Genomic DNA, 12393 nt, shown 5'->3' with positions numbered 1-12393 from the left:
TTCTGTAGTCCATAAACCTTTATTGGACTAGGGTGACAAAGAGCAACTGCTCTTGTAAAGTGCACATTCTATTTGCCTTTAGTAAATCAACCCCTTAGTGAACACAGGGGGTCAGATGCTTGGCACAGGTGCAGTTCAGAGAACACTTGCATGTTCTCAATAGATGCAAAGCGATCTCGGATTGAAAGAGGTAGGATGGTGACAATCTCCACCTCATCTGATCAGAGAACACTTTGTATTCATTGAGGACATGCAAAGTCGTAGCACCCAACTGTCCCTGATTTTGAGGGACTGTCCCTAATTTTGAAGGACTGTCCCTGATTTGGAACAAAGTCCCTCTGTCCCTCTTTCCTCCTCATTTGTCCCTCATTTTGGTCTGATCTATAGAGTTGTATAAAAAATGCACTTTTTATCTTTCAAAAAGTGTTTCCCAGTGCTAAACCTTTCATACAAATTCTAAATTGATGCATTTGTAAATTTCCAAATCCAGTGTAAAGGAACAGTAGTGGTAAAAAAAGCCCTTGTGGGTTTAACTAATTTTTTTTTTTAAGGTAAATTCTTCTTTAAGGGGCCTGACAAGGGGTGTGTCCTATGCCTACATGCTTTTGCTAGTATGTGTCTCTCATTTCCATCTCAAAATGTTGGGAGGTAAGCAAAATGTTCACAGAATGGCACCCATGGCATCCATGCCGAGCGTGTAACCTACTGTGTTTGCAAAGCAGAAGGGCAGCCACTTGGCATAGCGGTGATCACTGTACTAGCAGTGCCTTTTACACTGGTTTCTAGCTTCCATTGGGATCTTCCAACTATGGATCATGCATAGTTACATGGGCCCAAGCTGGACTATGCAAAAATATCCATCCCTGGAATTGAACTTTGGGCTTTACCTACAGATTTACACACAGTGCTGTGCCAAGTTTCCCTCAAGAACACTTCATCACCGCACTGCACTCAGGATCTGTTGGCACATCAAAAAATGGTATTTTTGTACTCACTGTAAAATCCTTTTCTCTGAAGTTCATTGACGGACACAGCTCCTTTAATTCTTGACCTTAGGGTTATCACGCCACCTTCAGGAGAGGACTAGGCAGAACATGTAAAACATGTAAAAACAGCAAGACTGCACAGCACCGCCCAGGGGGCATTCCCTCTGGCTATAAACCCTTACCCTGCTTCCTGCAGCTCAGTTCGTCAAAAAGCAGTACAAACATAAATAGGAGGGGTGGGTTCTGTGTCCATCAATGAACTTAAGAGAAAAGGATTTTACGGTGAGTACAAAAATCCCATTTTCTCTTTCGTTCATTGACGGACACAGCTCCTTTAATTCTTAGGGACGTCCCCAAGCAGTGTAAAAAAACAATGGATGGAAACAGCAAAACATAATTTCATCCACAACAAAAGGAACACCTCAACAGAGGAGTTGCCATCTGAAACGGCCGCCATCAAAACCAGCGGCCAACTTATGCATGAAAAGATGCGTTTACAACAAACTTGTAACTTAAAGAAAGTGTAAATCGCAAACTTACACAGCGGCCTGCAAAACCTTGCGGCCAAAGCAAGCATCCGAAGATGCGCTTACGTCACCTTTGTAGAATTTAGTGAAGGTGTGAATGGACGACTAAGTCGCCGCCTTACACACCTGGGAGACAGACGCTTGATGTCGGAAGGCCCAGGAGGTTCCAATTGCCCTGGTAAAATGAGCCGTGACAGGAAAAGGGGCACCCATCCCTATAAGGCAGTGGTTCTCAACTTCTGTCCTCAGGACCCACTAACAGGCCAGGTTTGCAAGATAACTGAAATACATCACAGCTGATATCATTTGTTGCTCAGTGATTGCAGTATTCTAGTCTGCATCTCCCCAAGGTAATACTTAAAATCTGGCCTGTTGGTGGGTCCTGAGGACTGGAGTTGAGAACCACTGCTTTAAGGCATAGGCCTGAAACACGATCTGTCTGATCCACCGAGAAATGGTGGGCGACAAGACCGCCAGACCTTTTTTGGGACCAGCCACCGAGACAAACAGAGAGTCTGACTTCCGGAAGGGAGCCGTAGCAGACAGATACATCCATAGAGCCCGGACCACGTCCAGGGATTGTAAGGCAACCTCTTTCAGGTGTGTCGGCTTAGGACATAGGGATGGTAACACGATGTCCTCATTGAGATGGAATGCCGAAACCACCTCTGGAAGGAAAGAGGGCTGCGGACGTAGCACCGCCTTATGCTTGTGGATGACCAGGTAGGGAGACTTGCATGACAAGGTCGCCAACTCAGAAAGCCTCCTGGCATATGTAATAGCCACTAAAAAGACTACTTTCTGAGAAAGAGTTAACAAGGAAATCTCCCTAATGTTTTCAAACGGAGGTTTCTGAAGTGCCGATAGTACCAGATTCAGATCCCACGGAGGTAGTGGTGGCCGAACCGGAGGGACTACGTGTCAAACCCCTTGTACAAAAGTACCCACCAACGAGTGAGTCGCCAAGGGACGTTGTAAAAAGACAGCTAAGACAGATATTTGCCCCTTGATGGTGCTTAAGGCAAGTTTCTGATCCACTCCTTGCTGCAAAAACAGCAGGATCCTGGACACTCCCGGCCAATCCCCAGACGACGTCCTATCGTGACGAAACGCGTAGGGAGGAGCCTACGACGGTGACGTCATCACGTTCTCGGATGGGCTTGCAGTACAGGAAGTGAATCGCGGTACACGGAGACACCGCCGCTCTGTTTGATACCTCTTATGCCATATATTTTCTGCAAAATTGTAAGTGCAATTCTTTTATTCTATTAAAACCCTTTTTATCATACGTTATTGCGCTATGGAAGTGTTTCGTTTTGTATTTCCGGTTATGATCGATTGCTAAAGCTACTGGTCCCGCATTATACCCTTGGTTTCGGGAGACCATAATCCCTATGCTGGGCGAGACTGCCATAATAGCAGTCATCGCCGTCCGGTAAGCAGATTCTACTTACACACTTCTTGGTGGATCATCTACTGGCACTGTTGTCACATCTTTCCTGGATGGGTGTTGTTCATTTATCTGTGGACTTATCATATCTTTTTGGACTTTTTTTCAACTCACTTTTTTTAGTTCACATGCATTTGTGATTTATGTTCTTTGTTTATCACTGACTGATTTGCTAATTTATATCTACTGATTGATGTTATGTCACTTGGTGGGACCTCACTTCTTTTTATGACATATATGTATCTTTAGCGCTGCACTTTGCTGTTTACCATACTTTTAGGAGTCAGATACTGGACTTTTTAAGGTGCTGGCAGCTTTTTTCTCCTATATTCAGTTTTTGTTTTTTTAGATCCGAGCGCAGCTTTGACTCTGTTTTGGGTTTTTTTATACATCAGTACCAGATTCAGATCCCACGGAGGTAGTGGTGGCCGAACCGGAGGGACTACGTGTTGAACCCCTTGTACAAAAGTACCCACCAACGAGTGAGTCGCCAAGGGACGTTGTAAAAAGACAGCTAAGACAGATATTTGCCCCTTGATGGTGCTTAAGGCAAGTTTCTGATCCACTCCTTGCTGCAAAAACAGCAGGATCCTGGACACTGAATATGTGCACGGACGACACCCCATCTCCTCACACATGGAGATGTAAGCCTTCCACGTACGATGGTAAATCTTTTGGGAAGACGACTTCCGTGCCCTCAGCATAGTGGAAATTACCGAATCTGATAGACCTTGCACCCTTAGTACCTGGTTTTCAACATCAATGCCTTTAAAACCAGCGATGGTAAAGCAGGATGAAGTATCGGACCTTGCGATAGAAGGTCCTCTCGTATCGGCAGCCGCCAAGGAACATCCACCACTAGTCCTACTAGGTCGGCGTACCAAGGACGCCAAGGCCAATCTGGGGCAATCAGAATCACCAGAATCCCCTCAGCCTCCACTCTGCGCAGTAGACGTGGTAGAAGTTTGAGGGAGGGGAAAGGCATAAATCAGCCGATAACGCCCACATGGAGCTACCAACGCGTCCGCCCAGGGGTCTCTTGTCATGGACACAAAACTCTGCACCTTCCGGTTGAGCAGAGAGGCCAGGAGGTCCACATCTGGTGTGCCCCACCTTAGGCAAAGGAGCCGGAATACATCCGGATGCAACGACCCCTGGGTCCAGCATCTGACGACTTAGGTAGTCCGCCTGCCAGTTTTCCACATCTGGAATGTATATGGCCGTCAGGGCTGGCACGTGTCGCTCTGCCCACTGGAGGACGTGAGTGACCTCCTGTGCTGCGGCCGAGCTCCTTGTTCCTCCTTGATGGTTGACATATGACACCGCCGTGGCGTTGTCTGACTGGATCCTGACCGGACGCCCCTGTAGCCTCCTGGACCATGTGGAGAGGCACAGTCTGATCACCCAAAGCTCAAGCACATTGATGGGCAGTTGGGATTCTTCCCGCAACCAGAGGCCCTGGGCTGACAGTACGCCCAAACCCCCCCCCCCCCCCAACTGCTCAGGCTGGCGTCCGTTGTTATCACCGTCCAATGGAGAGGCAGGAACGATCTCCCAGATCGAAGGGCAGGAGACCTCAGCCACCTGAGAAGGGAATCCTTGACTAACTGGTTCACCCGAATTTGACAATCCAGGGATAATGGGGATTTGTTACATTTTGACAAAATCTCCTTTTGCAGGACTCGAGTGTGAAATTGAGCATACGGTACCGCTTCAAAAGTGGCTACCATGAGGCCCAGAACCCACGATTGCGATCCCACATTGCCTTAAATGAGCTAGAATTGGAGCTAACACTTTGGTAAAGACTCAGGGTGCTGACGCCAGGCTAAAAGGGAGAGCCACAAACTGGTAGTGCTCTTCCCCGACTGCAAATCGCAGAAACCTCTGATGCCTGAGGAATATGGGCACATGTAAATACCTGTCCTGGATAGTCCCCCTGATGGAGTGCAGCAACCACGGAGCAAATTGATTCCATCCTGAACCTTTGCATTTTCACAAAGCTGTTAAGGGCCTTCAAGTCCAGGATTGGACGTACCCCCTCCTTTTTGGGGACTACAAACAGATTGGATTGGAATCCCTGAAACCTTTCCAGCGTCGGTACAGGTACTATCACCCAGCACAGCAGCAGGTCCCGTACTGCCCTGAACAGGGCTTCCCGACGAGCCGGAAGTAGACGTAGGTTGGAGGGAAAAAATCTGTTTGGTGGAAAAGAAAGAAACGCTATCTTGTATCCGATGAAACCAGTTCGCAAACTCATTAGTCGGACAGTAGGGAGCTGCAAACTCCTGAAGACGACCCCCCACCCGAGAGTTGGGCAGGGGCAAACCTTAATGCGGTAACATTTTTGCTCACAGACTTGTTTGGCTTGCGAAACCAGGGACACTTCTGTCCTACAGCAGGCGCCTTGTCGGAGTGGGACCGCTTACCCGCTGACCCGGGTAGGCGAAAAAGCCGTTTCTGAGCCTAAAAGGAGGGCCCTTGCCTATGGCATGGCTCCTTACCCTTCCTGGGCTGTGGGAGCAATGTGCTCCCCACCGGTAACATTTTTTATAATGTGAAGTGAAGTGAAGTTAGTGAAAATAAGCTCCAAATAGTCTCAACTTTGGAAGGGCAAATCCGCCAGTGCTTTTTAGATGCCTGGTCCGCAGACCAGCATTTCAGCCAAATCAGGCGCCGTAGCGCCACTGCTGATACTGATGCTCTAGAGAGCAGGGGGACCGCATCCAGGGCCGAATCACAAACATACTTAAGGCCGTGCACTAACTGATCTGCCAGTTCTACGCAGACCGGGGAAGACTGTTGCTTCTCCAATTCACGGTGCAGAAACTTTGCCCATTCAGTAAGCGTCTGCGACACCAAGGCCGTGGCTAGCACAGGTCGTAACGCTGACCCCTCCACCATAAACATGGACCGGGCCACTGCGTCGGCCCTCCTGTCGGCTGGGTCCTTGAAGGCAGGAGTCCCTTCTACCGGAATCGTGGTTACTTTATTTAACGTGGATACAGGGGGGTCAACGACCGGGGGAGACGCCCATTTTTTCAGGAGGCTCTCCTCAAAAGGGGTAACGCACCGCCATTCTAGGGACTGAAAAGGTCAGTTGCGGGCTTCCCCATTCCTTGTAGATAAACTTATCAAAACAAGTCAAATACGGAAACACCTTAGGCGTGCAGGCCGGTTTGCAGGACCCAAAAGGGACCGCCACCTCAGCAGAGGTTCCTGCTGCATCCTGTATCTTCAGGGTATCCCGCACCGCAGTGATAAGTGCTCCTATTAGCGCTTTTTCCTGCGCTAACCCGGACACAGAGTCATTCTCACTGTCCGAACGGTCCTGGTCCGCATCCTCTGCCCGGAAGACGGGGGTGGGCAGGGGGGCGTTTTTTAATCCCCTTGTGCCCGCACGCCGCTTCCACCCTGGCAACAAAGGTCTCCAGGACCGCCGACAAAGCGTCTATAGGCACCGCAGTTTTAGCAGGTGAGCCGGTTGCAATAGCAGGGATGTCTGGGGAAGAAGCGCCAGCTTCTGACGCCATGCTGACCCTCACTTGCCTGCCACAACTTAGGGACTTAAGGCAAGGTACACAAATCCCACCCTCCTAGCTGCACACAGACTGAGGGGCCCTTCCGCAGGACTCGCCACCCTGACCGAGTGCTGCTCTGTGCTGCTGCTGACCGCTGTGCCCTGTTTCAGTCACAAGGTGTTCAGAGTGAAAACCGCGCTGTACTGAGGTACACAGACCCAGCACTAGAGGAAAAAACGCACTGAGGCTATAAGAAAATGGCCACCGGCCGTCCTAGTAAAAATCACCAAGAAAATGGCCGCCGAACATTCTAGGAAAGGCTGACAGCACACACAATGCATAAGACTACAGGAAAATGGCCAGGGCCTCAGCAAAATGGCCGCAGCCCCCGCGGCGGCTTCTCCTCATGCAAAATAGCCCAAGCACCTCACAGAGAAGAAAAAAAAAGGTAGTAAATAAAAGGCAGTAAATAAAAAAACAGACACTAACAGCCAGCGCAGCCCCTCGCCAAAGCCCGGAGTCCCCCCCCCGGAGGACCCCCAGCCAGGTACATACACCGCACCACATGCCCAGTCACACAGCGGCCCCAGCAGGGGGAGGAGGGAATGAGGGATAGGGAGAGAGGAAAAGAGGGAGTGAGAAACCCCCTAGTCGACCTCCCAGGGAATGCCCAGCTGCTCCATCCTGCCGAGGCAGGGAGAGCCATACTTACCCCTCCAGTCGGAATAGCTGGACGCATTCCACCACAGACCCATCACCCAAGCAGTATGGGGTGGCTGTTGGCCACGGCACACTGTGATACGGACAGCAGTAGCCCGGTCATATGTGTGCCCTGGAGCATATAGCTCACCGGCCGCCCCAGGAGCAGAAAGGGGCATGTCGTGGCCAACCCAGCGTGTAGGGTCTGCTCACGCTCAATGGCCAGGCTGGGGAGACTACAAGGATCTATATTATCCAGCCTGTCACCCAGCCCGGCTGTTGATTGTAGATCACAGGATCAAAATTGTAGAAAAAATAAAAAATTCCCAGGACCAATGATCCCCTCAGGGAGCCAGGTCCTTCTCCTACACTAGGCAGAAAAAAACTGAGCTGCAGGAAGCAGGATGAGGGGTTATAGTCAGATGGACCGCCCCCTGGGCGGTGCTGTGCAGTCTTGCTGTTTTTACATGTTCTGCCTAGTGCTCTCCTGAAGGTGGCGTGATAACCCTAAGGTCAAGAATTAAAGGAGCCGTGTCAGTCAATGAACGAAAGAGAAACACGGTTTCCAAATTTGCCCAAATCTTCCCAGTTCATTAAGAGACCACAAGTCAGAGAATGAACAAAACCAAAAATCTCTCTTCGACTCTTCATACAAAGATGGAGGAACCTTTGCTACCTCCTTTGCTGTATTTCTTAAAGGGCCAGAGTCACCTAAACACACCTCACCCCCCATTATTGTACAGTGTCTGATACAAGGCTATCCTGCAGGCACCAGCTGCTATCTGTTGGATGCTGTCAGCTCCCTTGAGCATCCACCTTTGCAGTGTGTAAATCCCATTAACCCATCAGTGCCCTTGCTGACAAAGAAGCAGTACACACGGTTATACAAGTGAACCTGGGACTACAGGCTGTGTTGTAGGAATGTGTGCATAGTCATGTTTGTTCTACATTGTGTGTTCCATGCTTACAGACGTCCCCGAAAAACATCCTGCTTTAGGATGACAAGACGTTTGCTAGCAAGTATTGTCATCCTTCATCATCCTCACCCTTGGCTGATGTGTGGCAGAAATGTGCAATGATGGAACGTGCAGACCAGTGTCACCTTGAAAAACTGCCATCATCGGTACCTCTTGTCCGCACAGCACTGAGTACACATCCCCCCTTCCAAGCAAAGAAAACATTTGCATTTACCATCTACCTATGCTTTCTGTAATCCTTCATATCGTAGCTCTTATTGGAATCATTTAAATACCAGAAAATGGAGAATCTCCAAGATCAATTAAAAAGCTGAATGACATTTTCACAGCTGCACTTCATTATAGGGATCTGGTGGAACACATCAAACAGCAGCACGTCACTTTTCAATGGGCTTTCTGTGGTAGCCCATAGCAAATTTTCAACTGACTTTTAATGCCAGTGATCTGCATTGCTATGGGATACCGCATACTGAGCAGAATCACTGCGCTCTGCACCGCTGTATTAAATAAACGCCGAGGGCCCTGAATTAATCAAGCAGGGAGCAAGCCGCAAAGGTTATTAACCCATAACAACCAGTCAGCTGTCATCTTGTGTGTTGGAGAAAGGGGACAGCTGATCGGATTCTCTGGGTTACAGCACTGCTGCTAAAAAAAAAAAAAAAAAATTCTGGAAAAATGGCTTTATGTACTAATACTAGGCAATGAGATATTTGTCATTCCAGCCAATCATACATCAGTATTTAGTGCAAGTGTAGTAAGAGCAGGGGAAGACAATACGAGGAATTTACTAAGACTAGAGCAGACAGAATCTGGAGCAGCCATGCATGGCGACCAATCAGGTTCTAGTTTCATTTTCACCAAAGATAGAAGCTGATTAGTTCCCAATGGGGGGGATTTACTAAAACTGGAGCAGCTGTGCATAGTAAACAATCAGATTCCTTTCTTCAGCTTGTTCAGTTGAGCTTTGAAAATGAAAGCTACAACCCGACTGGTTGCCATGCACGGCTGTTCCAGTCTTAATAAATCTCCCCCATACACACATGGCAATTTTTAAAGCCATTCAAACCAGATCACCAAAAATGATCAAGTCGACCTTTTGGCAAAAGGATGTCTTGGCGCATTTCTGCCAACCAAACAGGGGTTACAATTGGCGGAAATTCGCCCTGTGCCCAGCCGGCGTTTCCGACTCATACACATAGAGAAGGAAAAGAAATGATGGATTGGAAGCCCCTACTCCACCATGCACTGTAAACTGATGACATTGCCTCAGTAGCCCCCTCCCTTTCTCTCCATTGCAGGAGTGACTCTACTGTATTCTTCAGCACCTCCTCCATGTTTTTTTATCCTCCATCCCTGCCGCACATTAACCCCTTACATCAATACATTTCTCATCTTTTGCAGCATTTACATGAATGAGAATAGGGAGCAGAAGGAAGGAAAAAAACAGCCCTGTACAGTAGAATAAGTGTATTTGTAGATATAATGTACCCCCAGCCCCCTCCACCTCCCTCTCACCCAGGCTCAAGGTGAATGTGCCCATGGTGTCATGTCCCTGGTACACCTCTATGTATCTATCAGTCATTGTTCTCCTACAGAAGATGACAGATGTATCAGGGGGTGCTGGGAAAGCTTTGCAGGGATCTGCTGCAGGATAATAAATCTGCTTTGTGTCTGCCTTCCTAATCCACTTCTCCATGGATGCTGGAATAGACATCCTCATCATCATCCTCCTCCTCCTCATCCTCCTCTATCTTCCTCTTACCTGCCCACGAAATTCTCCAGCACGGAGCTCTTCCCGGCGCTCTGCCCCCCGACCACAGCGATCTGCGGCAGATCCAGGTTGGCATTCTGTCCGATGGCTGAGAAGGCATCCTGGAGCCGGTTGACCAGAGGGATCAGCTCTTCCATTCCTCGGTTGCCCATGTTGAAGGCTTCCTGCTGACAGTGTCAGTGTGCGGATGGATGGTGCCTCTCTTCTCCTCTCTCTCACACACCTTGTCCCCGGTGACAGTGGGAGGGGGGATGTGCAGGACCTCTTCGATCTGCGCGGTCCCGCGTCTCCTCCTCGGCTCCTTCCCCACACTGCCAGCTCAGGCACATCTAACAAGCGGCTCCTCGGGGATTTAAACCGCAATGGCCATCTTCCGCCGCCAGGGGGCGTGCGCGGGCACAGGCAGAGGGATGGAGGATGTAGGGAAGTGTAGTCCTCCTATAGGTCCTGCGATAGGTCCCCGCTCTCCTCGGTGGGCACATAGAGAGGAGGAGGAGAGAGGGGTCCCTGCATACAACTGGCCCAGGTGGCAGCACTGTCCTTACAGAGGCTCTGTCTGTAGATTGTCAGTAAGCAGAGTGCTATGAGGACAGGTCATGTGACAGGCCACTGCAACATTTACAATTATGCAAAAAGGCAGACCAACATGGAAACAAGATTCCAGTGCAAAACCTGAGCCTGGGGTGATTCACAAAACACATCAGAATCTCCCTATACATCACAGTCCCTCCTATACATCAGAGCCCCCCTATACATCAGAGTCCCCCTATACATTAGCGCACCCTCTGTACATCAGAGCCCCCCCCCCCCCCATACATCAGAGCACCCACATATACCAGAACCCCCTATATATCAGAGCACCCCTATAAATACATATATATATCAGAGACCCTGCTTTACATCAGCGCACCCCTATATATCAGAGCCCCCCTCCCCCCATACACCAGATCACCCCTGCATATCAGTATTCCCCTATACATTAGAGCCCGTCTATACATCAGTGTCCCCCTATACATCTGAGCCCAGCTATACAAAATCCTTTGTATTAGGAGGTATGGACTCCAGAGAGGGATATCATTTTGCCCCTGTACAAATCATTAGTAAGACCTCATCTGGAATATGCAGTTCAGTTTTGGGCACCAGTTCTCCAAAAAGGATATCGGGGAACTGGAGAAAGTCAGAGAAGGGCAATCAAACTAATAAGAGGTATGGAGGAGCTCAGCTATGAGGAAAGATTAGAGGAACTGAATTTATTCTCTCTTGAGAAAAGGAGATTAAGGGGGGATATGATCAACATGTATAAATACATAAGGAGTCCATATAGCGACCTTATGTTGAGTTATTCACTTTAAGGTCATCACAGAGGACAAGGGGGCACTCTTTACACCTAGGAGGAAAAAAGATTTCAAATACGGAAAGGTTTCTTCAAAGTAAGAGCTGTGAAAATGTGGAATAGACTCCCTCCAGAGGTGGTTCTAGTCATCTTAGTAGATTGCTTTTAAAAAGGACCGGATTCTTTCCTAAATGTACAGAATATTACTGGATACTAACAATTATAGGTAAAGTTGATCCAGGGAATATCTGATTGCCTTTCGGGGGATTAGGAAGGAATTTTTTCCCCTGCCGTAGAAAATTAGATCATGCTTTACTTGGGTTTTTTGCCTTCCTCTGGATCAACTGTGGGTATAGGATTGTGTATATGAGATTGTATGTTTGCTTTTTTTTGGTTGAACTAGATGGACTTGTGTCTTTTCAACCTGACTAACTATATACATCTATGCCCATCTATACACCAGAGCCCCTCTTTGCATCAGGGCCCATTTATACATCAGAGCCCACCCTTTACATCAGAGTCCACCTTTGCACCAAAGCCCCCCCCCCAATCATAAGAGTCCATCTAAAAATCAGAGCCCCCACAGAGTCCATCCAATACATCTGAGCCCATCTATACATCAAAGCTCTCTAATACATCAGAGCCCCCTGTGCATCATAGTCTCCTATACATCAGCATCCCCCTGTTACACAGAACCCCCACATATACCAGAGTCCCCCCAATACATTAAAAGCTCCTATCCAGGGCCTCTGATAGGCCAGTACAACTGGCCCTGTTGTACTGGGCCCGGCCAGTAGAGGGGCCTGGGCAACCTGAACTAATTCATGTAAAAAAAAAAAAAAAATCCTCCAGCCACCATGACCAAACATTGTCCGTCCGAGTCATGCACCCCCACCCCCCCGTTAATTTTTGCGTTTTTTTTATTTTATTTTGATAGCATAATATCTGTAGGTGGCTACGGGAAGGGACTATTTTTTCTATTTCGGGGTTGGAAGAATGTCTCTTCCATGCCCGCTCATCATGCTGGCTCAAGTCCTGGCCAGTACGCCCTTCCCTGGCGCCGTGGAGTGATTCCTCTCCCTCTGCTCTGTTCTTCACTCGGCCCGAGAGAAGAAGCAGTGAGGCGAGCGCC

The 12393-nt window shown here is 48.7% G+C and overlaps 1 protein-coding gene across 17 annotated transcripts in view; it reads right to left on the bottom strand.

The window, feature by feature from the left end:
* Window positions 1-10327, bottom strand: part of DNM1 (dynamin 1) — a 278440-nt gene extending 268113 nt beyond the window's left edge. For 11 of the 17 annotated variants that reach the window (XR_012236097.1, XR_012236096.1, XR_012236099.1 and 8 more), the window contains exon 1: window positions 9920-10111. Coding sequence is in view for 14 of the 17 variants with exons in the window: in XM_073600422.1 (XP_073456523.1) it covers window positions 9920-10080 (161 nt within the window). In the remaining 3 variants the exon portion in view is untranslated. Of the gene's footprint in view, window positions 1-9919 lie in introns of all 17 variants that reach the window. The other 6 variants (XM_073600424.1, XM_073600426.1, XM_073600425.1 and 3 more) reach the window with 4 other exon arrangements.
* Window positions 10328-12393: the final 2066 nt, after the last annotated feature.

The sequence above is a fragment of the Aquarana catesbeiana genome, linkage group LG09 (assembly GCF_042186555.1).
Source record: "Aquarana catesbeiana isolate 2022-GZ linkage group LG09, ASM4218655v1, whole genome shotgun sequence".
In the NCBI taxonomy this organism is placed as follows: Eukaryota; Metazoa; Chordata; class Amphibia; order Anura; family Ranidae; genus Aquarana; species Aquarana catesbeiana.
The sequence above is the reverse complement of the archived record's forward strand: the minus strand, read 5'-3'. Positions and strand labels throughout refer to the sequence as shown.